Source organism: Ambystoma mexicanum, chromosome 5q (assembly GCF_040938575.1).
Source record: "Ambystoma mexicanum isolate Mex_15411 chromosome 5q, UKY_AmexF1_1, whole genome shotgun sequence".
Lineage (NCBI taxonomy): Eukaryota > Metazoa > Chordata > Amphibia > Caudata > Ambystomatidae > Ambystoma > Ambystoma mexicanum.
Window position 1 is genome coordinate 103919961 of NC_090933.1, and position 26842 is coordinate 103946802.

The 26842-nt window shown below is 42.4% G+C and overlaps 1 protein-coding gene across 2 annotated transcripts in view; it reads left to right on the forward strand.

Annotated features, from left to right (window-relative positions):
• ELP2 (elongator acetyltransferase complex subunit 2) overlaps window positions 1–26842 on the forward strand; it is a 1316635-nt gene that overhangs the window by 1044321 nt on the left and 245472 nt on the right. For both annotated transcript variants that reach the window (XM_069620606.1, XM_069620607.1), the window contains exon 16: window positions 10666–10723. In XM_069620606.1, the coding sequence (XP_069476707.1) occupies window positions 10666–10723 (58 nt within the window). The remainder of the gene's footprint in view (window positions 1–10665; window positions 10724–26842) is intronic.

Sequence of the window (26842 nt, forward strand, 5' to 3'; positions counted from 1 at the left end):
GTAACAGACCTGTTTTAGTCTCTTCTTTTATGCTGAAAATGTTCTCTGAACTTTTGAAGTCCTCTTCTTGATGGCGTCGGACCACAGTCTTTTCTTTCTTTGCTGTATTTATTCTGTTGAGACATAATTAACATTTTTTGTTGGCCTTCCAACACTAATCTTACCTACCAATGCTTACTGGAACCCAGCACTGATTCTATTAAGTGCATGCATGTGTGGCATATAGGAATACATTGTTTTGCCTATCCTTAAAGTTTCATGCATTTGCCAAATGTACATATTTGGCATTTCCTTATCACCATAATTAAAAAAAGGTCACTCCACCCTCTATCCAGAAATCTTCTTGATTCTGGTCATTAGATATGGCCATACTAGCAGATATATACTATTCCGTGCTTACATCTGTTTCCACCTTTCTTGGGAAAATGCTACCTATTCAAAAGGACTGTATCCCTTACTACCTATTTTCTGTACTCACCTGGGTCTTGTTACTCCTAATAATGACCAATAAGGTTGTTCACATACTTGCTGTGTCAACTGGTACTTACCTTGCCTATCGCTACTTGTCCACTGATACTCACTTTTGTCATAATGTTTTCTTCCCATTATATTGCCATACTCCACTAAGGCCATATGGATATTCCTCCCGTGCTCCAAAAATAACAATATTTTTCATCTGTAAAACATAAATCCACATTTTCATATAAACATAAACAATGTTCTTGTTACTTACTCTCATATGTTCTTTTGTGCAGGTCTACTAAAAGTGTTCTCATACTTGTTAGATCAATCTTGGCCATCCATACCTTCTTGGCCTTTCATTTATCATATTTTATTTTTTTATCAAATATACTATACTGATCAATTTAAACAAACACCATTCTTTGTGCTCTGTGGTTGCAAATCTGGATATTTTATCCACACTTTCCTCCATCACTCTTGTCTCACAACGTTACTCTTTGTTCCTTTATTTACACCTTCTATCAACTTGAGTTTTTTGCTGCTTTAATATCCATTAATTCATTATATTTTTGTATTATTTATTTATTTCACCCACTGGATTGATGTCAATCTTTTTGGCCAGAACTTCTTACTTCGGCACTTTTCATTTCAACTGTTTATTATTATCTTGCATTAATCAGTCTAATCAAAACACAAACTCTCGTATTTCACATATTGTAATCCCTTACATGTGTGTACTTTAATTTTGTTCCCCTTTTCCTCTCAATAAACCCACGTCAGAAGGACCTGTGGTCCGCAGGACACTTGGCATCTTTTACAAGTCTTCCTCAAAATATGCTGGACGCTGCCGCAATATTGCCATTCGCTGTGGGATTTCCCTCTTCTCTATTTTTATCCAGTATGTAATGCTCATAAAAAACACCACTTCATCTATTTGGTCTTCTCTAAACATGTCGCCATCAGTAAGGTCAATCAACCTAGACCCTTCTTCAAGAGCTGTCACTGTCCCCCATGGCCTACCCTTGTCGTCCTTTCTTCCGAGCATCACCATTTCCCTTCCTACTATAGCTGCTTCTAACTCTAGAGGGATTGTCTGTCCCCCCTTCTTCGTCCATAGGTATCTGTGGTCTAAACAAGAATTTGTCTGGTATTCTAACCGTCTTCCCCACTAAACCAGGTAGCCATGTCTGTAAAATGCTCAGTCCATAAAGGATAACCTCTGACTCAACTGGAAGGCCCCACACAGCCATTTGCCCTGTGCACGCAAGTATAAATTTGCCCACGTTTTAAAGTGTATTCCTGAGTGGAACAAACTATCCCTTGGTCAGTGAATGAAATTGTCATGTTAAGTTTTTGTCATCAAATGTCTTCCCAAAATATTAACTGGTGTCTGTCATGAATATAATAAAGGAACATACATGTCAAACTCTCCTATATACACTAGTAATTCATCAATAAAAGGAACTCGACTCGTAGCTCCAGAAAACCTTTACAGCAGTCTTTATCAGATGTAAGTTCAAGACACTCTGGAAAAGTGTTCAGCTCATTTTGCCTTCAACCCCTGCTTTTATAGTCTTATGTACAGTAAGTCCACATTAGTCATACTTGGCATTAACAATTTCTGTCTGACGCACAGGCTGATGGACTATTTTAGACCCATCTAGACATATTATAACATTTCTTAACTTCTGCCAAAAACAATTTCATCACATCACTGTCAATTCTTATATACTTTTCGAGATCCTGCCAAATTTAATCAGCCCTTATACCGTGGAGAAATAAAGAAGCTCAATTATATTATGCCAAGTAATGCAGCTGGTCTTGTGAAATTGGTCTACATAAAATATAATATGCTCAACACAGATAAATATATCCAAGTTTCCCTTGCCTTTATCTGACTCCATCATCAATCATGTCTGCTTTTCCTGCTAAGTTCCAAGATTAACCGGCCAGACTTAATTATCTCACTACAAGATGCTGCCAAAGACTTTCTACTGTATCAGCACGAGCTAGGGTTTTCCACACCTGGCTTTGACAATAGACTCCATTTTGTGCTTGAGGTATCCATTTTAAATTATCTCTCTGTTTGCCACTGTATTAATCCTTCAGGGAGCCATTATTTTAACATTTCTCACATTGTATCTCATATTCATGATGTATGAATACACTCTATACACTCTTAATATGTGTGTGATATTTGAAGCACCCTTCATTTCCTGGGTCATTTTAACCCAAATATGCGCTGCACCATGTCCACTTTTTAATTTAAATAAAAGGCACTATAACCCTGATTACTGCAATAATGGAGCCATTGATCTACCTATCATGTTATCTGTACTCAGTTGAGGGGTTGGGGTGGAGGAGTGGGCACCCCTATACAGTGGTGCTGGCGAAACCTGTGAAGCCCCCCCGAGCAATGTGCCTCATATCGGCCGATATCGTGAGGCCAAAGTGCTGGCATGGGTTCTGGTCAACCGCCTCTTGGGAGTACACCCGGACCAGCGCGGGTTTATGCCCACTAAATCCAATGCGAATGAACATCCGTAGAGTGCAAATGGCGATTGGTCAGTGGTCACAGCTACCAACACCGGCAGCACTCCTGGCAATTGATTTTGAGAAAGCTTTCAACTCAGTAAGATGGGAGGTGCTCTGGGAAATTATAGGATTTATAGGGTTCAGGGAGGGCTTCCTCGGGTGCGTTTGCCTGCTATACACATCCCCTGAGGCTTAGGTTAAGGTCAACAGGGTATTATCAGAGGGGTTTACCCTTGAACGTGGGACAAGGCAAGGATGCCCCCTATCGCCCCTTTTCATTTTGGCCATTGAGCCACTGGCGATCAAACTCCGGAATGATGCAGATTGGTTAGGCTTCCGCTGGCCCTGGGGATGGGAGGACCAGGTTTCACTATATGCGGACGACCTTCTGGTATACATGGGTGACCTGGCGATCTCCTGTCGACCAGTCATGAAGACACTCAGGGGAGTATCAGGCCTATTGTGGGCTTAGAATGAACCAGCAGAAGTTGATACTTTTTCCCATTAGTGGGGGGGTGCAGAGCCTGTCCCCCCAGACTGCCCTTTCCCAGACTCGGTCTCGGGATTCAAGTACTTGGGCGTGTATCTGGGTCCCTCTCCGGAGGACTATCTCCGACTCAACCTCACCCTGCTAATAGACCGGTTCTCGTTCGATGTGGCTCACTGGCAAAAGCTCCCATTGTCGCTGATGGGTAAGGCGGTGCTTTTTAAAATGTTGGCTCTCCCCAGATTTGTATATGTGCTGCAGAATGCCCCTATGGTTGTTCCTAGAACTGTTTTTGGTACGATTAAGAGCTCCCTGAGGGGACTGGTCTGGGGGGAAAACAGCCATGTATCGCACTTGGGACACTCCAGCGCTCGGTGTGGGATGGAGGTCTGGGGATTCCGTGCCTCCAACGGTACTACTGAGTCGCACACATTGGAATGGTAAACATCTAACTGCACAGGGACCCAGGGCTTCCACATGTGACGTTAGAGGGGGGAAACCACCCAAGCAGATATTATATGGGGGCGAGACCACAGATGCAGCCACTCCCGCGGCTAGTTAAGCATACCAGGCAAGCATGGAACGAAGCACACCACGACATGGGGTGGGGAAAGAGGCCCAAATTGGACCAGCCTCTGTGGAACAACAGGTTTCTCCCGGAACTCAGAAAAATGGGGCATTTCAAACAGTGGGAAGAACCTGGGGGTGGGAAACCTCTGATGTGCTTCAGGGCGGGCCCTCATCCCCTTCATGAAATTGCAAGATACATTTGGAGTGCTGGGGAGGGACTATCACAGGTTTTCTGCTCTGGGAGAGATACCCACATGTCCACCCCTAGAGGCAAATGTTTTTCCCCGAGCACATGAGCAGGAAGGTCACTTCAACGTTATATCAGGTACTCACAGCCTTTGGATCTCCGGAATTGTTCAGACTCAGAGGCAAGTGGCAAGGGGATGTGGGGATGCTGGTTCTGGAGGAGTGGGTCGAAGCACTCATGTTCCACAGAGAAATTGGGATGGCGGGCAGGTTACGCCTTATTCAATATAAACTATTCCACTGGGTATATTACTCGCGAACATCACTGGTGAGATGGGGGACGACGGACCAGGACAATTGTTTGAGATGTGGTACAACTGGGGGTACCTTTTTTCACACCTCATGGCAATGCGCACAAATACAACTGTTTTAGGGAGAAATGTATTCAGATATTGTCTGCAACAATTGGGTTGGCGGTGCACTGTGTTCCTAAACTGACCATACTTGAAATCTGGGGGGGGGGAGTTGGGTTCACAAGATATGAAAAAGTGTTCTGATCCATTGCACGTGGACTGTGAAAAAAAAAATCATAGCAATGATGTGGGGCTCTGCGAATCGTCTGCGACTCAGCCAATGGACTGCTGAAATGGACAGATGCATGTCTCTCGAACAACGTATTGACTAGGCCAGAGGATGCCCATGGAATGTTCAAAAGGTGTGGGGCGGATGGGCTGTGGAGGTTGATTGACAGGCGAGAGATGGGAGGTGGAATTCACCCTATGTTACACGCTGTGGACAATGCCTCTAATAGCTACTTTTACAATATTGCAAATGATTAATTCCCATGTGTACGAGACTGACGAACCAAAGCCGACATAGCCATGTCTTTGTTTGCTGTAATGTTATCATAAAACATAGGGAATTATTTTAAAAAAATAATCAGATCACTACACAAAAAAAGAGTGATCCCGGGGGTTAAATGCAGGTGGGTACCCCTGGATTCTAGTAATCTGTAGACAACAAACCCGCTTGTGTGTATAAGACACTCCACTTCTAATTGAGCTGAGTGAGGACTTCTTTAGGGATGCTGGTAAGATTTCTAGCATCTATGAGGCAATCCAAGCCTGGATGGCGACTAACGGGCTATGCCTTAATAGCACAAATACTGAGTTTTATATTCGGTTCAAATCAGGCAAGGGCTAAATTGGATGCTCAGTACCTAGACTTCTCCATTGATAACCATTCATTAACGTGTCTAAAAAGGTCAAAACCCATGGAGTTATTTTTTAACTTTCTCTTGGAGCAGACGCTCAGGTAGACAATACGGTTAGAAAATCTCAATACCATCTAAGACTGTTGTGGTTAGTCAAGCCATATGTTTCCACCAAGAATTGTGAAACATTGGTAAGGGCTAACATAATGCCAAGGCTAGACTACTGCAGCACTCTACTGAGTGGTGCCAGCAAAAACTGTATCCAAAAGTTACAGAACTTGCAGAATGATGCTGTTCGCATCATTAAGAATGTACCCAGAGGAGAAAATATCTCTGCACATAGGAAGGACCTTCACTGGCTTCCGGTTGGAGCCAGAATTTGTTTTAAGGTAAATACACTAACGCACAAATGCCTCTTTGGGTCTGACCCCCATACATTTGTGAGAGCTTTGCGCAACATCAACCGGCAAGAGTTACTCAGTCAAGCAACACTATGCACCTAACCTGCCCAAGAGTTAAGAGTGCAAGAGGAAATGACTGCTCTTTTCCAGTTCAGGCAGCCCTGGCCTGGAACAAATTGCCTGTGGACTTACGTAGGGAAGAGAACGTGCTAATTTTCCAAAAGCGCTTAAAAACTATACTGTTGAACTAAAATATTTGTCTATCCCTCTTCCCAGTATGATGTACTTGTTTGTTTTTTCTGTGCACCCCGATGCCTGCGGATTACGGTGCTTAATAAATAAATACATAAATACATTGTTGGTATACAATCTTTATTATTCATCATCAAAAGCTTTATTCAGTATAAAAACCTTTAGCATAAATACCTTTTAACATTTATATACATAGAACAGAGTAAAATTTAATAAATACAATAAAATAAACCAGTACATTTCAATAATACAGAGAAGAACCCTATTGGAGATATTATGTCGTTTTCTGCTAGCGCATCTTTTGAGGAGAGCACGCTCGCAGCCTCATGATAGTATTTTCCTGTTTTTTGCTTTTAAAGTGGATCAGTTCCCGTACAACTTCGTCTCAATAGCCACACCCGATGCACATACCTTGCAGATGCAAAGACAACTTTCCTGTCAATTGAGCACATTAAAGATTGCATAGCTTTGTTAACACTACGTATCCTTTGTTCAATTAGAAACGTTTTCAAGTACAACCGCCTTAATTACAATGTAATGGGGCAAATTACCATGTAGTGCGCAAGTGTTTCATTAGGGGAACCACACAGTGGACATAAACCTGACCTTGTCAGTGTCCATGAGCGTGTATACCATGCAGTATCCCCAACCTCATTCGTACATACAAAGAATGCTCGTAAGGTGTATGAATTTCATCCAAAGGACTCTATATTTCCCATCATTTCGCTATGCAAAAACTCTGGGGCATTCTTCAAAGATGCCTTTTTCACTTTCAGCTTTTCCATGGATTTCCTCATGGCAACTGCTTTAACATCTGCCTTTGAGGTCTTCTTACAATCTAGAGGATCATCCCACAGGGTCCAGCATTCCCACATATACAATAGATATTTTACATGGGCCAGCCAACGACAATTTTGTTTCCCCGCCAGTGCCAGCAAATTCCTTAAATCCTACTGATATACTGCCAACCACGTTATGATCCAGAGTCTAACCCAGTATAGCACGGGCCCAAGGGCAATCTGGTTGGCTAGAGGAAAAACATCGGGGTCCATTAGATTCAGCGAATTGGGGGCACTTTTAGGCAACAAAAGTAAAAATAAATCTTGACCTTGTTCTCAATATTGGACAGAGGGGGGGTCAAGTTAATATAACCCCACAATTCCGACCCATAGAGGGCTGCTGGGAGAGCTTGTTTATCATATAAGTTCAAAGCCGGAGAAATTTCCCCACTGTCATGACAAGTGGAAAAATAATGTATACCCCTGCTGTATTTCCACAGGCTAATCTTGAACTTTGCAAGTTGCTCAGACCATCCCCCTGATTCGTGGAACCTAATCCCCAAATATGACTTGTTCCAATTTTGTATCTTCTATTGTTATTCTTAGTTGGGTGCTCTTCGTAAATAGAGGTTTAAAAACCATAACATTTTGTTTTTTTGCATTCAGTCCCAATCCAAGCTCACTACTCTTGAAAATAGATAGAGATGTCTTCAGTCCCTTCGGGGATGTTGCCAGATTGACTGCATCATCTACATACAAAAGGGTCAGCCATCTCATGGACACAATTCTAGGGGGATCAAGAACGCCCTCTTCCAGTGCATCTATTGTGCCCTGTATATAGATTAAGAAGAGGAGGGGAGCCAAGACGCAGCCTTGGTGCACCCCTCTATTCACAGCTAATGGTCTTGATTGTTACCCCCATGCCATAGCGAACAGAAGCCTTGGTTTCTGAATACAGTATTTTGATGGAATCAAATAGTGGCGCAGGTGCATTACGTTCACTTAGCACCCGCCAAAGAGTGTTTCTTGAGATTGTGTCCAATTCTGTTTTCAGATCCAGAGAAATGGCATGCAACTTAGTCTTTGCCAAAATTACATACTTTTGGATTAACAGAAACAGAAGAAAGCATTGGCGCGGAAGCCAGTCTGTGCTTCGGTGATTAGCCCTGCTTCATCTGCCCAGTTTTGTAATTTAGTCCAGATGATTTTGACAAATATTTTTCCGACAGTCTAATAATGAAATTGGGTGGTAGTTTTCTGGTACACCCCTCCCTCCTTTCTTATAAATGGGGACTATAGTATCGCTTCTCCAGGTCTCTGGGATTTCCCCAAAGCAAATTACAGCATTAAAAACCTTAGACACTATTGGAGCCCATATTGTATTTCATCTTTATAAAAGTCTACAGGTATCAAATCGAGTCCTGCCGCTTTACCCGATTTTTGCAAACTCGTGGCTTTTTAAATCTCCTCTATCAAGATCTGCAATTTCCGGTTAGGGGTCAGTCTATCCATGTTTTTCCTGGGAAGGTTCCCTACTGATGTTTCGGCACTTGCATACCATCTGGAGGAATCCCCCCACTGCAGGGATACAGCACTGTGGAAGCTGGTCACCACCCAACTTACTTGCAGCTACCAACCTCCAAAAACCAGCACAATTTCCCCGCGCTAAGGCTGTGTACGGAGCTTCCCACTGTGATTTTGCATACTTTTATTTTTTTATTTTTAGATAGGGCCTTATATACTGCTCTATGCACTGCAGCCTATTCTTGTCAGGAGCTGCACTAGAGCTTGTACACAGGGTCAGAGCTTTCTTTGCCCTAGTACAATCCTTGTCGTACCAGGTATGTCTCACCATCACCCCCTTTTTTGGTTTGTCAAATGTGTATGTCAGAAATGTAATTAGTTTCCTGCCTAGCAATTCAAATTCTACGATAACCATACTATCTGGCAGGTTGTTACTGTAGATGACTACCAAGCTCTCTTTAATTGCAGTATATGCTTTTGGTTTTACTCCCCTTTCTACCCATTTAGCCCATTTCCACGTTTTTCTACCCAGGCCAGATTCCGAAGGGGCTATTAATCCCCTACTACAAAATTTAAGTACAAGTGGGTTATGATCAGTATCTCTTCTGTCTATCACTTCAAGATCAAGCGCCTTAGTCCAGCTACTGCCCGTAATAAAGACATAGTCAATACATGACGACCCGTTACATGCATTAAATGTTACTTAAACTGGACGGTCTCCTAATAGCATGCTATTGCAAGCCCCTAGGTTTAGATTGGCAATAGCGCAGTCTGATTCAGCTGCCTGCTTATGTACCCTTTTTGGCAGGGTGACCATCAAAGTGGGTATAGACCAAGCTATATCCGGGTCATCCCATAGTTCGTCAGTTACTTCCAGCGGTTCCAACTGGAGGTTCATATCTCCCGCCACTAAACTAAATTTGCTTCTCAAGGTCAGCAGGTCGGTTGAATTGAGCATTTCCTGCAGCTTCATTAGCACCACGTTACCCAGTGCCATATTGGGTCTATTATAAAAATTAATGAACAAAAACATTTCCCCTCCCCTTGGTATCACTGACAAAAACTGAAGATCTGCAGAGTCAATTTCAACATTGACCACCTTCCAGTCAAGGTTTGCATCGATCCAGATCTGCAACCCTCCCAAGGGTCTACCACTTACGCCCTTGGTGGCTGGGATTGTGTAGCTTACATTACCATATCATTCAACCGGATTTAATGACCAGGTTTTCTGTAGAAGTAACACCTGATGCTCTCTAGCAAAGGAACACCAATCCGGGTCAGAGACTACTCTCCTGAGGCCTACTATATTCCAAGAAAGAATGTTAAATGGGCATGAAGCCATCTCAGGAGTCCTTTGCCCATTCGGTCAAGCTCCCTGTTCCAAATTACCAATAATAGGCCTCACGCCAACTTTTGCAGACCCAATCCTACACTCCCTCCCAATCCCCTCATAACACACCGTCAGTTTCAGCCCTAGCTTTAGCAGTTCACCTGTGCAGGTACACAGCAGGGATGCAATAGCTGGTAAGGACCATTCAATAACGACCAAGGTTGTAAGGCTATCCCAGTTGAGTAACTCCACACCCAGTAAATCGCAGCTCTTAATTGACGAAAGCCATGGAATGTTTTTCCAAAGTGCAAGTAATCTGGAGGGATTTAGGAATGGGATGTCGACTGTGGGAGATAATTCTTCTATTTTGACCAAATGGCCAAGTGACATTAGTATTCGAGAGTCATGGAAAGATATGGAGCTTTGATTAAAACCCTCTTTAGCATTGTTGTTGTCGATGCACTTTGCTTTTGATGAGCCACTCATATTATTGAAAATGTCTTTTTGTGTAGGCACTATTTTCACTTGCGGTCATAGCATCTTGTCCAACGTCCTTATCTCCCAAAGTCATGCCAAGTTGTTCCTCTACTATACAATACAATGTAATACCTAATGTAAAAAATACAGTTTCGCAAAAATAGGAAACCCAAAATGAACATCAACAGGTGTAATCACAAAGACACATATCAAAACATATATTTGTGGTGCGTATACAGCTTACACAGTAAACATGTAATCGGACTTGTAGTTTCTTGCTATATTAGCCATGTACTGATCATCCATGTACTGATCATTGTTGGTAAAGCACTTTAAGACGTATAACATAAAACAATCCCAATTAGTTTTATTCAGTGCTAAAAGCTGTTTTTAATAGACCTTGATTGAGGGAAATGTGCATCTCCTCACGATAACGTTTTATATTCTAGAACCACCCACTGAAGATCACCTGCTACAGAACACTCTATGGCCAGAAGTCCAAAAGTTGTAAGTAATGTAGTATTCTCTGTTAGTGTTTATGTGCAACTGTCTGGTTGTCTGGCATCTTACTAGTGCTTGCAGACACTGCAACATACTTGTCTGTAAGGTGATTGTTGTAGAATTGCACTTGATTCTTAGGCCATTTAACTGTGGTGATTGCCCGATGAGCCAGTGCGTATGTAACCAGAACATTGGAGGAGAGCGAATATCAGTGTGGCCACCAATTGTTGGGGCCCAGTCCCTCAGGAGATGGAGAGGTAGTGTCTGCTTAATGGCTGTTGGGTAATGGGTGTGCCTCAGTTCCCCTATATGCAATATCTTTGAGCAGATCAACCGTCAGTGCTGAGCTCCATAAGATTTTCATTTCTTCTTCTTTTAAGCGGCCCTCTAGGTGATGCCTCCGAAAGAGTGTAATAATGCAAAAGATTTGGACCTCCCTTTTCCTTACAGATATCGGGGACAGTGTGGAACGTAGTAGGGTGACTGAAACAGCCCATGGTATCATGTGACCATGCTTCACCCCCACCTACTTCTCTACACCAGTATGTGTGCAGGACTGACTCTTCATGCTGTTTGTCTCCCTTATTTTATGTGACTCTGAAATGCTTGCTTTACCCTACTTTTATTATAAATAATACAAAATAAAAATGACGTGTTTGCCGCAGTCTCATTCTCTTGGTAATCCTAGTTTGACAATAACTATCCGCTATCAATTTGATTTCCTTCAGATCAGATTCACTATTTGCTGCTTTGCTTACAATAACGCGCCATACTTTTAATTCTCATTGAACATTAAATCACTTCAAAAAGTATTCCTTGCGTGTTTTGTCTTAGCTCTGTGCATAGTTTTATATGCTTGAGTCATGAAGTACAGTCTGAAGGTTGACATGGACATGAGTTGCGATGTCTAGATAGCAAGGAAAATCTCTTTCCAAGCAGAATAAGCATCATGTTTAAAATAAAATGCCATAGGGAAAGGAATTCTTCCTCCCTCTACAGGATGGGTCTTCCATATACCAACCAACTGCAAATTGTAACCTTTAACTTCTTCACTGTTTTCTGTATGGTTGATTGTTTTCTATGGCATATCTGTCAACGCTGGGTGCTGAAAACATTTTAGGTCACAAACCACAATTAACTTTTTAGACATCCCTGTCTGTCAAGTCACATTGAAGAGATTGCCTGCAGTAGTAAGGGGGACTGTTGGGGTCAGAATGCACACACACCTGATGTGCTGCTTGGAGGTGGCAAAGAGGTGATCCCCCAGAGCCATCCTTCCCCACTGCCCAACCTCCCATTTCTCTTGAAGACTAGTGTAGTACTGCACCATCTCTAATCTATGCCCAGTATAGGGGGCAGGAGAAAGTGACCTGCTGCTAGGCACATCAAGCTCTCACTAAGGTGTGACTGCTCTGTTCAAGAATCATGCTTAACCTAGTATCTAGAGATCACTGCACAATTTAGAAAAAGTAAAGCTGCACGATTTTGGACTCCCATCTCCCTCACCAACCGTAGGTTGTACTCCACAGCTGTTCTCTGTTACCAGGCATGGCACCGAATAAAAGGACATCAGCTAGAATCTGAATATTTGCCAGGGAAGTAACCCTCCCCATTTTGTCCAGCCAGCTCTTGTGCCAGGCTTTAACAAACCTTTTCCCAAACCGTGCAAGTTTGCAAAGTCAGTGTGGACACAGCACTGAATGAAAAGCATCACTTCACAGAGCCACACAACAACATCACTTCCACAAGACTTCAAAATGGCAGCCTTGGTCTTTAAACAGTTGGTCACCATCAGAGGGGAATTCAGACAGTTGGCCATGAATGGGGGTCAATGAGGTCTGGCACCAGGATAACGTAACAGGGAAGGAGCAAACACCTGAACTAAAGAATTACAAACAGAGATGTGCCGATCATGGAAAAAGCTGGGAAAGTGGCTAGAGCAGAATCGGTCTGGGAATTATTGGCTGATCAGATTAATCAGGATCCCTATACAAGTGCCTAGGTGGAGGCAAGGAATAGCTTTTATGATATCCCCTGCCTGACCCTCGGGTTGAGTGTTGCGGGTGGCAATGGGGTGTCCCCAACTGCTGCGTGATGCAGGGCTTGGGGGTGGTATGCGGAAGGATCCTAAGTTTACGGGGCAGGAGTTTCACATTGGCACTACATTAACATTTAACTCTTTGTAAGAATGTACAACACATTCCTAGATATGTTGCTAAGGAACGCCAAAATCCACCTGCCCTTTAAGACCTGCTCAATGATACGAAAACACTTTGCAACCTGAGAAAGAATATTGTTTACCGGCATAGTAAAGGGAAGATAGTCCACAGAGGGGCTACTGTTGGAGCCATGCTGCCGTGCTCAACCAGCGCTGACATCTTGCTATCATGTGCAAAGGATCAGACATGGTGGAACAGCCTTGTATTGACTCAGTCTTCAGAATTAACACAATAGCCAAAAGAACATGTTGAGGGGACTCTATTAAACAGCAGCCAATCACACATTGGCACAGAATCATACACACAGGCAGACTCACTGGAAGGTCAGATGAGGGGATGGGGCACATGGGCATTGTGGCAAAGTATCTGTCTAGCCTGTTAAAGTGTGTGTGTGGGGGTGACTTTGGGTTTTTCCCCACCACCATCTACGTATTGTGCAGCAGTGTCGGGAGCATCCCCAGTTTCCACCGACAGCTCCGGGTTGTGCCGACATGGCATCGTTTCATTGTCAGCCACATATGCAGTGACCGAGTGAAATAACCTTCCCTAAGAAATTAAAAGGGGTCTCCGGGCCCTTTAAGGCAGGAACTATGGTGTCTGGTCCGTTTAGGAAGAACAGCAGTGTACATTTATGCAAAATATCCAAGCCATATTGTCAAGGCTTTTACCCAGAACTGAAGAGGCACACCCAATGCTTGCCACTGTCATGGCAAGTAGAGCAGAAAGCAAGAAAGGGCTGTGGTAAATCAGCAAGATCGTTAGCTGTCAGCTAGCTCCAGAAACAGACCATAACCTTAGAGGCAGGCCTCCGGGGGAAAGGGGAGTGTCGGCTCATTGAAGAGGAAAGTAATAGGGCCTTAGGTGACAGGATCAGGCCCCGGGGACAGGGAGGTGAGGAAGTACTCTACCCAGGACCTAGACACCCTCCTAGGACATCTCGGCTCTGTGCGATGCTGAGAACTTTGCTGTGTCAAACCTGCTTTTTGTATGCATTTGTATACATCTGGGATCTGCCATCTGCTATTACTAAAGTAAGTCTGGGAGTCCCGTGGAGTCCCGCTTTGCCGCGACTCTGTTCTTTCTGTTGGAGACCGCTGCAACTTTTACAAGTTTCACAAGTTTGGGACTTCAACTACCACAAGGCTTTGTGGCTTTACTGTTGGAGGCGGGTGCTTAAAAGGAAGGAGGCGCGCGCACCCGAGCGGATGCCGTGGAATCCCGCTTTGCCGCTTCGCTGCGGAGTCTGGGGCTCCGCGGGACACCGCTTAATTCCTAATTATTTGTCTTTGTTTTCCTTGCACTTTGAAATAGCACTATTGTGATCTGCATCATTGTATAACGCGGCTGCTTAGAGTGCTTATTTGAGAATATGGCTGCGAGACTTAACAGACTCCATCGACTCACAACAGCCATGCCTGATAATATAAGGCAACGCATTATGTCTGAATCTCAGTCTCTCCATGAAGATTGTCCAACAGATGTGGCAGCCAATAACACGTGCTCGACATCGATTCAGCAAACCTCTCGCTCTAAACCTAAAGCGCTGAATAAGAAGAAAATGGTCACTGTGAAATAATGCTGACATTCGTAAATATGGTTTTGGAACAGTGGGTTATGCTGACTCGGCAGATATGCCTATTACAAATGCGCCTTTAGCAACTACGACAAATGTCGCTGCAGCTCTTTATTCTGGTGTGCGGCAATGTGATCTTGCTCCGCATGTTTCGGTTGATATTTCTCAGATGGAAGAACATTCCAAAATGTCTAAAATATCCACTTCCATGTCAGATAGCATGGTTTTGAGAAATGCCATATCTGGAGCTCTGTGCCCAGTGATTCCAGTTTCATCTAAAACCTCTATAGAGGCTGTAATTGATTTGAACTCGACTAATTCCTGTTTCTCGGCTAGTGCAGAGGGCTCTAACTTGTCACAATCACCTGATATGTTTCGGCGTTCTAGCTGCAACATATCAGTTTTAGACGTATCATTTATTGCTCTGACCCCTCGCAGGACCAATGTTGTTCCACAGATTCCTCCAAAAACTTCCAATACCCCTAAAACCTCACTCATAACTCTTGAGGTTATGAACATTGCGCTCATGTTCCTTGCTAAATTATTTGAGTCTATTGATGGCACACTAAAAAGTCTTACAGACAATTTTGATTTACTCAAATTTGACCAATTGAAATTGACTACTGTTGTTGATCGTTTGCAAGGTGAGTTTAATGAAAAACTCAACAACACTTTTGATCTGCAAAAAGAAATAGTCCAGTCTCTGGCCGAGAAACAGTTTGATAATGTCAAAAAGATTACGGTATGTATCGATGCCTCTACCCAAACAGTCAAGGAAGTAGATTGTCAAATTGTGGAATCAGCAAGTATCACCAGCTACACATTCATCTAAAATAAAAAAACCTGTTCCATTTGTTGCAGGAATTATAACTGAAAAATGTGTAGCGATGAATATAAATGCCTCATTACATGTTAAATCTCAATTGACTCCTGCAGATAAAATCTTACGCACTGACCAAACTCCTAAATCAACATATTCTGCCTTTGACTTGAGAGCTGCAAATCAAGCGGCGGCTTTGAAGCCAAAGCTAAAGAAGCTGCCAGCTCACAAAAAATCAAACAATGTTAAAGCTTCGAAGCTGGTGGTCTCATTGTCAACGAAACAATTCATCAACAATTTAACACGTGCCAACAGTAGATCTCAAGTGGCCTCGAGGAATATAACAAAAAAATATGTTGCCCTGGCCAACTTGAAAAAGAATAAACATCTTGATTTTTGTCACTCTCCGAGAGTGATCATAGATCATCCTCCATTAGATTAATTGATTAAATTAGCTGAAGGTCACCAACCCTCGAAACAACTCAATCATATGGGCATAGCCTTAACCATCACACAGAATCATCCACATGTCTTATCAAATAAAAACAGTGAAGTTTCTGACGACACTGTAGTGTCAAGGCAAGCTTTAAGACAAGAAATTGACCTTTATCTTGAATGTCGAAAATGTGTTCCTCCCAACTTTCCCATTATAGCAAACGGTCCAGCTAAATGTGCTATTACACCTGCACCCTTGCCAGTGATGACTCTTACAGAAAGTAAGAACGTCATTCCTAAACGAGTATCCTTTGATGAATCTGAGCATCCGGCTGCTCAAGGCTTAGCACAGGATCCCAGGGACGTCATTTAGGGGTCGCCAGAGGTCGCAACTGCAACCTCTGAGGTCTCCATTGCGACCTCTGGTAAAAAAAAAAGAATAAAAAGTTTTTTTTTTTTTTTTTTAAATGCAGCCTCCTGGGCTGTGGCCAGCACCATGTGGCTCTTTACTTCTGGCGTGGCTGGCTTTCTTTTTCAGGCCCCTTAAAAAAAAAAAAAGAAAAAGAACAGGAGTGCCACAAGTCTAACACTTTCAGCACTCGCCGTAAATAAGAAAGAATAAGAATACAAAATAATGTGTCTATCTGGAATTCTATACAATAATTGCTAGACTCATTAAAGGTTTATTTCAGGCACACTTCAGGGGGTGAGTCACTGATTTAGTCTGTTCTTAAATGCTTCAACTCAGCCTTTCATCCTTCTGAGGTTGATAAATGAGTACCAACACAGGTTGGGTGAAATTGGGTGCATATTTTTTCTATATAAAGCGCTTAAGTGTAAGTGCTATATAATAACACATCATTATCATTTGGTCATGGACTTCTGCTTGCAATCACAGTAATTTGGTAATATGAGCCTATACACACTGATCTTAATGATACATATGGCTATCCATTCTTGTATGAAATGTACATCACATTATACTGATATCGTAACCATATTTTTCGTAGTGTACAATGCTATGTGATGCCATTCCCAGTTTTGTCAATGGGTGAAAGGTCGTGTTCCATAGCTTCCCGCGATATCACTTTGGGGTGGGTCAAATGTCATCACTTCCTGTGATGTCATCAGGGGTTAAGGGTCGTGTGATGTCACTTCCGCTAACCCTGGCATTTTGGTGAAATGACGTCCCTGCAGGATCCTGTAAACAATGGTAATTTGATCTTGAAGAAATTAAAGACTCCATTGCTCGCTTGTGGTTGCTAAATTTGAAACCAAATAATGTCTTGTCACTTAAACAAAATTCTGACAGGATTATTACCAATCCACAGGTCACGTATAGCCGTGCATCTGCACCTCTTAGTCTACTGCCTTCAAGACAGTCGAAATTAACCTAAAGAAAGATCATTTCTAAATCTGAAACCAGACATTCCTTGTAACTGACATGTCGTCAGGATCACCAATATATCATGAATCGACAGAGTATTCTCAGACTTTTCTCTGACATTTCCACACTCAGAGAAATTGAGTCTGATGATCTCGATCAAATTGAATTTGTAAATAAGGATAACCTTAGTACAGTCCTTGTTTGGGCCCGTTCTTTGATCATACATAATATCATTTGGGCAGCACGGGAGATTTTGTTTAACTTGGGTTTTGTGATCTCACTTAACTTTGACGCAAAATGCCCACTAAAATCATGTCTCAAGTCCTCCCAAAAATCTCAATGTTATGCACCGACATATAATGCTGGAGAGAATGTGTCTGGTCAGAAAGCATATACCCATATTACATGAGTATAACTAGAGAAGGTCAAAGAGCAGATGTGTTTATCTGTAATTAGTTGGAATGCACAAGGTTTTAGCCATCTTATTAATAATCCTAAGAGTATCCTGTGTGGTTATGACCTCATATTTCTGCAGGAGACTTGGCTCTCCATTCCTCCAACTTGGAATAACTATGACATACAATTAGAACCGGCCTTATGAGCCACCAAAGGAAGGCCAATGTCTGGTTTATTCACCGCCACAAACACACTAGCTAATATACATCTTTTTTCACTGCCTGCGATTAATCCGTTCATTCAATGCTCTTATATCAATATCAAATCTTTTAAGATTGCCTGTGTTAATATATATTGGAACTCTCTGGGTATTACAACTGCATTGTTCTTTAAAAATTTAACAACTGTTTTGGAGAATGTAATGTTGGTACATGGTATCACATACATCATTGTTGCCGGGGATTTGAATTTACATCTTCTGCATGGGGACTTAGTAAAAAAACAAGAATGGGTGGAGCTATGGAACAAATTTGCTAAAGCATGGAATCTGGTCATGCTAAATAGTACGAGTGTGGCTGATTCTCCCCCTCTTGCGACCTGGTTTAGTCAAAAGCAGTCAGCTATTATTGATTACATTTTTGTTTCTAGAAGTCTTTTTGAACACACCACAGATTTTGTAGTCGAAACATCTGATCACAGTGATCATCGGCCATTGACTTTTAAGCTCATGCTCTCTCCCGCTCCATCCCCAGTAAGAGAGACATTCATGGGCTCGGTCAATACTAACAATTCTTTAAATCGGCTGAAATGGTCCAACCAATCATTAGCGCATTGTGACCACCTAAAAATGTATGAAGGAGGTTCTGAATTGGCCAACGCAAATAGCCTGGCACCTTATCATCTAATGCAATTTTATGCTACCAAGCAGAAGCCTTATTTGAACATAACCCAAGTGTCTGACAATGCGTCTGCCTTAGGAAAGCACTGTTCAGAAAACAGAAGAGACAAGCTCAACATCTATTACCAGCAGCAAAAGTTACAGCTTTGAGAACCATTAAGACTGCTTGTAAAAATTGGATGCAGGAACATAAGCTCAGTAAATATCAAAAAGATGGTGACTCTGTTAAATCATATCCAAGGTAAGAATACGTCTCAAATTTGGCAATTGCTTAATTCTGCCACCGAAGCACCACAACTCACCTCTCAAATAAATGGTGTATCGGGGAATGATTGGATGCTCCATTTTTCGTCCATATATGCTGCCCCAGCCGCGCCCGAGACCCTGGACATGCCAGTGACCGAATTTGACCTTGAATTTGATGAGGATGACATTCGATACTTCATCAATAAAACTAGCATGTCCCGAGCCCAAGGTACCGATGGACTCTCAAATGCTGTACTAAAAAGAATGCCTCTGGGTTTCTATTTTTCATATAATTTTTCTGTTAATTATTCGTTATCAAGAAATCCTGAAATCGTGGACACACTCAATCATTGTTCCCATCCATAAAAAAGGAAATAGACAAAATCCCATGAGTTATCGTCCGATTGCCCTCTTAGATGTTCCCGGAAAAATTTCTGCAGACTAGTCCTGCGTGACTTGAACTCCTGGTCACTCTTAAACCATCGAAGAGACCCATTTCAAACTGGTTTTGTTTCAGGATTAGGGACAGCAATAAATCTCACTCTTCTTAATGCCGTCAAGTTGTCTTATGCCACACGGAAGCAACCACTTTACGTTGCTTTTGTTAACTTTCGTATGGCCTTTGATTCAGTAGATAGAGTTTTGCTCATGAGGAAATTGTTGAAATATGATTGTCCCAAATCATTGGTAAAAATTGTGAGCCTCTTACATTCAAACACTTCTGTACAAATTAAGTTGAACATGGAAGGCCTTCTATCAAAAATAATTCCAACTGCAAGAGGTTTGAAGCAAGGTTGCATACTGGCTTCGACATTGTTCAACCTATTTTTATTGGACATAGCTGACGAATTTGCCTCAGCTCATTCTGACTCCCCAAAGATAGGGCAGCAAGTTATAGCATGGCTCCTTTATGCGGACGATCTTGTTTTGATTTCCCAAACTCCATCTGGGCTACAAACTCTGCTTGATGTACTTGATCGGTATGTCTCAAGAAACAATCTAACCGTGAATCAAAATAAAACACAAATTATCATCTTGGGTACACCTAAATCAACTTTGAAAAATAAGTCCCAATGGTAATATGCAGCCATAAACTACAAGTGGTCTCTGAATACAAATATTTGGGGATGAATTATTTTAACAATTTCACTTCTGACAAACCACTTGAATCAACAACACGTACCAAACTAACAATGTTGACCTCTCAGGCAAAAATTGTTCACGCTAAATTTTGCAAATTTACGTGTGTACCCATAATGTCTTCCTACCAGCAAAAAGTAATCCCAGTTATCACATATGGGATGGAATCTGTGTTACCTAGACCTGATCTATTTTGGAATCAGCTAGAAGCTAAATTTTGGAAAACTTTATTAAATCTTCCAAAAAGCACTCCCAGCATGCTATTAAGATATGAACTTGGTCTCTGATCGATCCAGGCACAAGTGACCTGGAAAATGTGTACATTACTTAGAAAATGCATTCTGGGAGTATCTAGGCAAGATAGTTTAGCAATTCTGGACGATTATTTGTTAGCCTCGCCTCATTTATTTCCCTTGAAATGGAGAAGACACATTATAAATGCCCTTGCAGATGCAAATATTTCAATTAATCTATTGATCACAAATCCCAATCGTGCCAAGACCAAACTTTATCAACTGGATTGGTCAATGACTCAAGAAAAATGCCTTAAGCTCAAAGATTTCAATGGGAATCTTTTTGGTCATAAACAACTACGCACAATGGCTGATTATCTTATCAAATGTCCATCCCCAAATTAAAGATTGAAAATATTAAGATTACGTCTTAACTTGTGGCCGGTTAATGAAATTCTGGTAAAACAAGGTCTTGTCAAAAAGAATTAAGCTATTGTTGCTTCTGTAATGATACATCTATCACAGAAACCTTGTGTCACATTATTATGAAATGTAAAGCATTTGCTTCTCATCGTTTTAAACTTGCTAAATGTGTGACCCTAAAGTACTGTGATCGTTCTAACGATGAAGTATGGGCTGAAATTTTTGGGTCTGTTAAATTATCTGTCAGAATTGCAACGATTCACATTCTTGATGCTGCCTTCCCATATGAGCAGAAACCTCTTAATTCTCATAAAGCGAAAATAAAGTAGCTAATTCTGGTAGCACACATAATGCAAAATGTTGCCTATATTATTTGTTAAATTGCATTATATGTTTGTCAGCTTTTTTTTATTTTATAAAATGTTTGCACATTTAGTATCACGCAATAATGTAGAGAAATGATAACACTTACTGAAATTTTAAAGATTGCGAATGTAATTTATGACTAAATGTTTTGTATATTGTTAATGAGTTTTTATCGTATTTGTAAAGTTGAATTTTCATCTAAATCAAATTAAAATTTTTTTTTTTTTAAAAAGTAAGTCTGGCCAACTCTGCCTGCCTCTGTCTTTGGGGAGGCCAAGATGTGTCAGGAGATCCCTGAAATCTTACAGTTCCACACAAATCTGAGGAGGTGTTTTTAGAGGTTGCCAAGGACCCTTTTTGGGGTACCAGCTGGTATACTGTGGCCATCATGGCCCCAATTACCTTAGAATATTTTGATCAAAAATGAGTGCACAAGTTCTAAGGAGATGCACTCCCAAATATGTAAGGCTTTTGCCAGCCAGGCATTTTGGAAGTTGGTTCTGCATTTGAACTACTGTTTCTCCTGGGAAGAGTCAAACGTTAGAATTGATTTCTCTGTATAATCTTAAAGATTGAAAATCCCTCAATTATGCTAGGAGGGGGCCCAAGGAATGTTGTGTCTTCCAGGATCACCAAAATATCACTGGTGACATTTCTCCAGATCTTATTATTCGATCATATACTGGCTGCTTATGGTTCTACCATTATGCCAAAAGAAACTGGGAGAGGGGGCACCCCTGTCTTGTACCTCGGTTTAACTGTTCATCAGCTATCTAGAGCTTATAAGTCCTCTTTTTAGGGGCTGTGTGGGTGAGGACAACTTAACACAACATAGACAATAGCCCACAAAACAGCTTCCTTTTCCTTCTGTTATGGCGAGATTCCTAGATGCCTGCAGACCTAATCATGTTTGACCCCTTGACCATCAATGACGTGGGCAACTGACCATGTATTATAAAAAAATATACATATTTTAATTTTATCAAACAATCACAAACAAAAATGCATTTCTATAAAATCAACAGCATAATCAAAATTCATACTAACAATGACATCTACATATATACGTACAACTCATATTGTGGAAAAGCATACAATGCAGGCTCCTCTGTTTGTGTGGAAAGGTAATTAATATCTCTACCACTGTAGTTTCTAATAATGCGCCCTTGTCTTATGAGGGCAAGAAAATGTGCCTAGACTAACAATATGTGTTTCTAGGACCAAAAGCAATTTGAAGAAAATGCACACAAAAACAATTTCAATTGCATTTCCTTTTGGTGCTGTCTACAGGGCACTCAATCTTTTGCATATGTTTCCATTTCTTCGTATGCCATCACGCAATGTTAGCCATACTCTTAGTTGTCTAAAAATAAACCAACAAAATAGTCTTTTTTTTTATAAAAAACCATATGGACTATGTCATTTGCCATTGTATAATTTATGAATACTGCACTGAGGCCATGTTATTTCAAATATATCATCAAAAATATCCATTTGACATTGTAAAATGCTTTGGCATTGCGGGCAAGCAAGGCAGCTGGAATCAGTGTCCTGTGGGAGATGTGAACGGGTGACTGACTTTCTAGACATTTTCTTCTTCTTACCCCTGAGGAAGACTGTTTTATTACTGCAAACGTGGGTCATCATGATTCATTCAGCCTCTGCAACAGTTTCTTAGTAAAAAAAATAAGTATCTGTACTCAAAATTGAATTCTAATGAATTCCTTTCTCCCACAGATTCCTTATCATACATTTCTCTTCTACAGTGCCACATGTCCTCTGACCCTTTTCAAGCCACTTAGGGGGTGCGGTGTGGCTCTGCGTTGGCTCAGCCCAGCGCTGTTTCATGCTCTGCATCTGATGTGAAAGTATGCCATTTGGAACACCACTAGCTGTAGCTACTTTATTTTCATGCCTCATACTCCAAGTGTCTTTGCTTGAGGACTTGCTCGGTTTGCAGGAGGTAAATGCTGGTGACAGATCCTCAAAGTATGTCTTTATTGCCCTGGGGATGATCACAACACAGAGGAATGCAGATCCTACCCATCCATGGATCTTAAGGCCCTGCGTGAGCATGCAACTTAGCCCAGCATGGAGGTAAAAGAATGCTGTCAAGGTCAGTGACATTGGATCCTTCCTTGGAGATGTTCAGGGGGAAGAGGCCCCTCTGGCAAAGAACAAGAAGAAGAAGCAGCAGCACAGGAAGAGGTCTCACTTTCCCAGTGGCTCCAAACATCACTATTTGTCATCCTTCCTTATGAAACTCAGTTGTCACTGCTGCTGTAAGGACTCTGATGATCATGTGGAGCTATCTTACCAACATGTAGTAATGGTTTATAGCTGCCTTACCATCCTGACCCACTTCACTGCGTCTGGCTCCAAGCAGCAAACCAATGCTACTTGACGGTCCGATAGCACAGCGAGTAGAGCGCTCGCTTTGACATCTGTGCTGAGCCTGCTGACGCAGGTTTGAATCCCGGCAGGTCCAAACACAGCCTTTCATCCTTCCGAGGTCGATAAATGAGCACCACACGCCGTGGGAAATAATAAGCAGCACTCAGATACCTGAGGGTTTGTAGTGCTATATAAATGCTAAATTATTATTATTATTATTATTATTAACAAGATCAACATCATCACCTGCCACTTATCTAAACTCAAGGGTCAGTTCACCCCACCTCCCCGAAAAAGGCACCTGAAACCATTTAATCAACATGAAATCCTTAGATTGCAAGCATAATTGTGAAAGAAACAAAGCCCAATACAAAAGCAAAAACAAATGGCTGCAGACTAAAGTTAACACTCAGGGTGCTGTCATAAGCAAATGCATGGTATTGCAACAACCAAGCAGGTTTGTCCTCAGAAAGTTGTATCTAGCTGTTGCTGCATTTAAAAGTATGCCTTTTTAGCCAAATGACAGAAAGTTGAATCTAGCTGTTGCTGCATTTAAAAGTGTGTCTTTTTAACCAGATGGCAGAAAGTTGAATCTAGCTGTGCTTGTATCTGTTGCTGCATTTAAAAGTTACCTTTTTTTACCAGGTGGCAGAAAGTTTAGTCTAGCTGTGCTGATACCTGATGTTGGCTTCGCCTAATGCTGCCTTCTGTATACCTGTTGAATACTGAATCTAGTGCTTCTGCTCTTTGCTAACCTTACCGCGATTTGCTTTAACTTCTGCATATATCTTGGTAACTCTTGCTGCACCAATGTTGTACTCGCCCTACCCCCCAGCTAGATTTCTGTTAATTATGTTTAAATCTCAGCACTCTGTTCTGAATTTCTGGGCTCTGTCAGCCCTCATGTATGCATGAGTCCTTGCATCTCTAACACTGCTACCCTCTCTGGGCTCCTGTTCATAGTGCAACTTTCTGCTCTGTTTTGTCTACTTGACCGCCTGGTGAGTTCTATCGTGCACTGTACAGTTCTGTCCCTCTCCCTCTATTGCACACCCTCTGATCCCCCCGCTCTCATCCCCATGGTGCATGGTGCTCTCCATCTCTCCCATCTACTCAAATTCCTTTCGATCACCTATCATCCCTCTCTTTCGAAGTCCGGGAGGAAGACATTCAAGAAGGCTCTCTTGGTCTCCAACCCAGGTTTGCCCATAGAAGACACTTACGTCAATGCTACATCCAGACAGACGGTCAATGGGCCTCATTACGAGTCCGGTGGTAGCCGTACCGGAAAAACCGTCAGGCTTCCGCTGGACCCGAAATACCATTCCGCCTCCGTGATTGCCGGAATCACCGGGGCATTACAATCCTGGTGACCCGGTAATTCCAGAGGCGGAATTCTGTAAATCCCCATTCCCATGGAGTCCCATGGGGATGAGGACCATGGAAACACCGGTTCCGTCTGACTGAGCCGGTGTTTCCATGTCCGCCTGCAGGCGGGTGGTGTTAATCCTGCCAGGTCAGACCTGGCAGGAGTGACACCTCCCCTAAACAAAGAGTGTACCTTTACTTGTTCTGTTTAAAACCGCAGAAATTTAGGGTGGACAGGTATATTACTCACTAAAACTATCCACTAATGTATTTGCAAAGAAAATAGGTTTCTTGGTTGTAGAAATCCTGTGGATGAATCAGCTGCTAAGGGCAGGTCACCACCCACTTAATAGTTGTACAGGGTGCTTCTAGAACATATCTCTAAGCACAGAAAGAACTGTGAATCAACAAAGGAATTGTGAAAAAGTGCAATCATGTATTTTCAACACTTGGTATAACAAAAAAGAAAATTTCACATAGTACATATGGTTAAATACAATTACAGTGATCAATAGAATTACAAAAGAATTGTTAAAGAAAATGCATATAACAAAACAAAGAGGCAATGCTTCGTAGTTAAATCACTAACAAATTAGTATTCTTGGGGAGGGATTCAAATGCATGTAAAAAGTTCAATAAATCCATGGCATCTTTGATCCCAACTTGGGTACTTTAGTTATCCCTAATGTAGCAGAGTTATTCAATATAGAAGAGTTATTCTCAAAGAAAGCAATGAATGCTGCAGGGTCATTAGATACAAGATATCTGATCTCTGCCGACGTGGCAAGATTTTGATTAAACACAAGAGTCAAAAAACAGGGGTACAAATGTTCAGGTGTTCCCTGTGTTCTTCACGTTTCGGCGGTGATGTACAGTGGTAAATCCGCATTCATCAGGGCTCCTAATCGGGGACCCTGTAGGGGGTACATAGATATCTAGTGAGTGGAGTTTGTGCTGCGGGTGCCCGTGGTGCTGGGGCACTATTAGTATTGTTTGATTCTCACAGTGCAGGTCAGGACGCTTACCTGCCGGTGCCAGTAATCCCACACCTGCCGCCTGCAGGACTCTGAATCAGCCGGTCTGGAAACAACAGTGGCAGTGGTTTTACCGCCACTGTTCTTTCTGGACCGGCAGGGTCGTAATGAGACCCAATGACATTCTTTGTTGTTCCTTCTCCTGACCTATGGATTCCCCATATGGTCTCTGTTCTCTCCCCTTTTTCTGCCTCACCCATTAAGGGTGGCACCAGATGGGAAGTGCTCTTGGCACACTTCTCATCATCAAGGTACATCATGAATGTCTATCGTAATGACACTATCATGGTCCAGCGCTCTCAGCCCAACCTTCTCCTCCCTGACAGTGTCTACCGTCTCTTTTCAGCTCCCCTGCCCCCCCTGTTGCCCCACTCTCTTCCCTCACTCCCCCCCCAATCCAGTGGTGGTACCCCATCTCTGTTTCCTCCTTGAAGACCTTGACGTCCTTGCTCTCGCTGAGACGTTGTCCAAGGCCAGCTATGTCACTGCTTTTGACACCCTTCTCTCCAAGGGCTACAAGATCCTATCCAATCCTAGGCCCACGCGGTCTTGGGGTAGAGTGGCACTGCTTTACCTTGAGTGAGTTCCAGCCACCATCATTCCCACTCAATCTTACTCCTCCTTTGAATGCCACGTCTGCAGGCTATCTGTCTCTCGTACCCTCTCACTCACTCTCGCCACAATCTACAGGCCCCCTGGAACTACCGCCCTTTTCCACTTGGAATGGACGGACCTCACCTCTTCTGCTCCTGGCCTCCTCCCCAAAACTTCTCTTGCTTGGGAATTTTAACATTCATCTCGAATGCCCGAATTTGGCCACTGTACTCTTTCTCGACCTCTGCAACTCTCTGTCCCTCACAATTCTTCCCTCTGGTCCAGCCTACTCTGCCAGACACACCTTGGATGCTCTCATCTGATATCCCTCTCTCCAACCCTCTAACTACTCCTCTCTCCTGGACTGACCACTCTCTTCTCTCCTCCCATCTTGAGCTCCATGGCTCTCAGACAATGCCTCTACACGCACTGCCAGTCTCCTTCTCAATCATTTGACCAATGAAGCGCGTGTCAGTCGCTGCATTTGCTGCCACTTTCATCTCTGCTACTATCCGCTCCTCTGAATCTGCACTGGCTAATCTCCATCTCTGACACACTTGACATCCTTGCCCCTGTCATGAGGATCCACATGGAGCCTG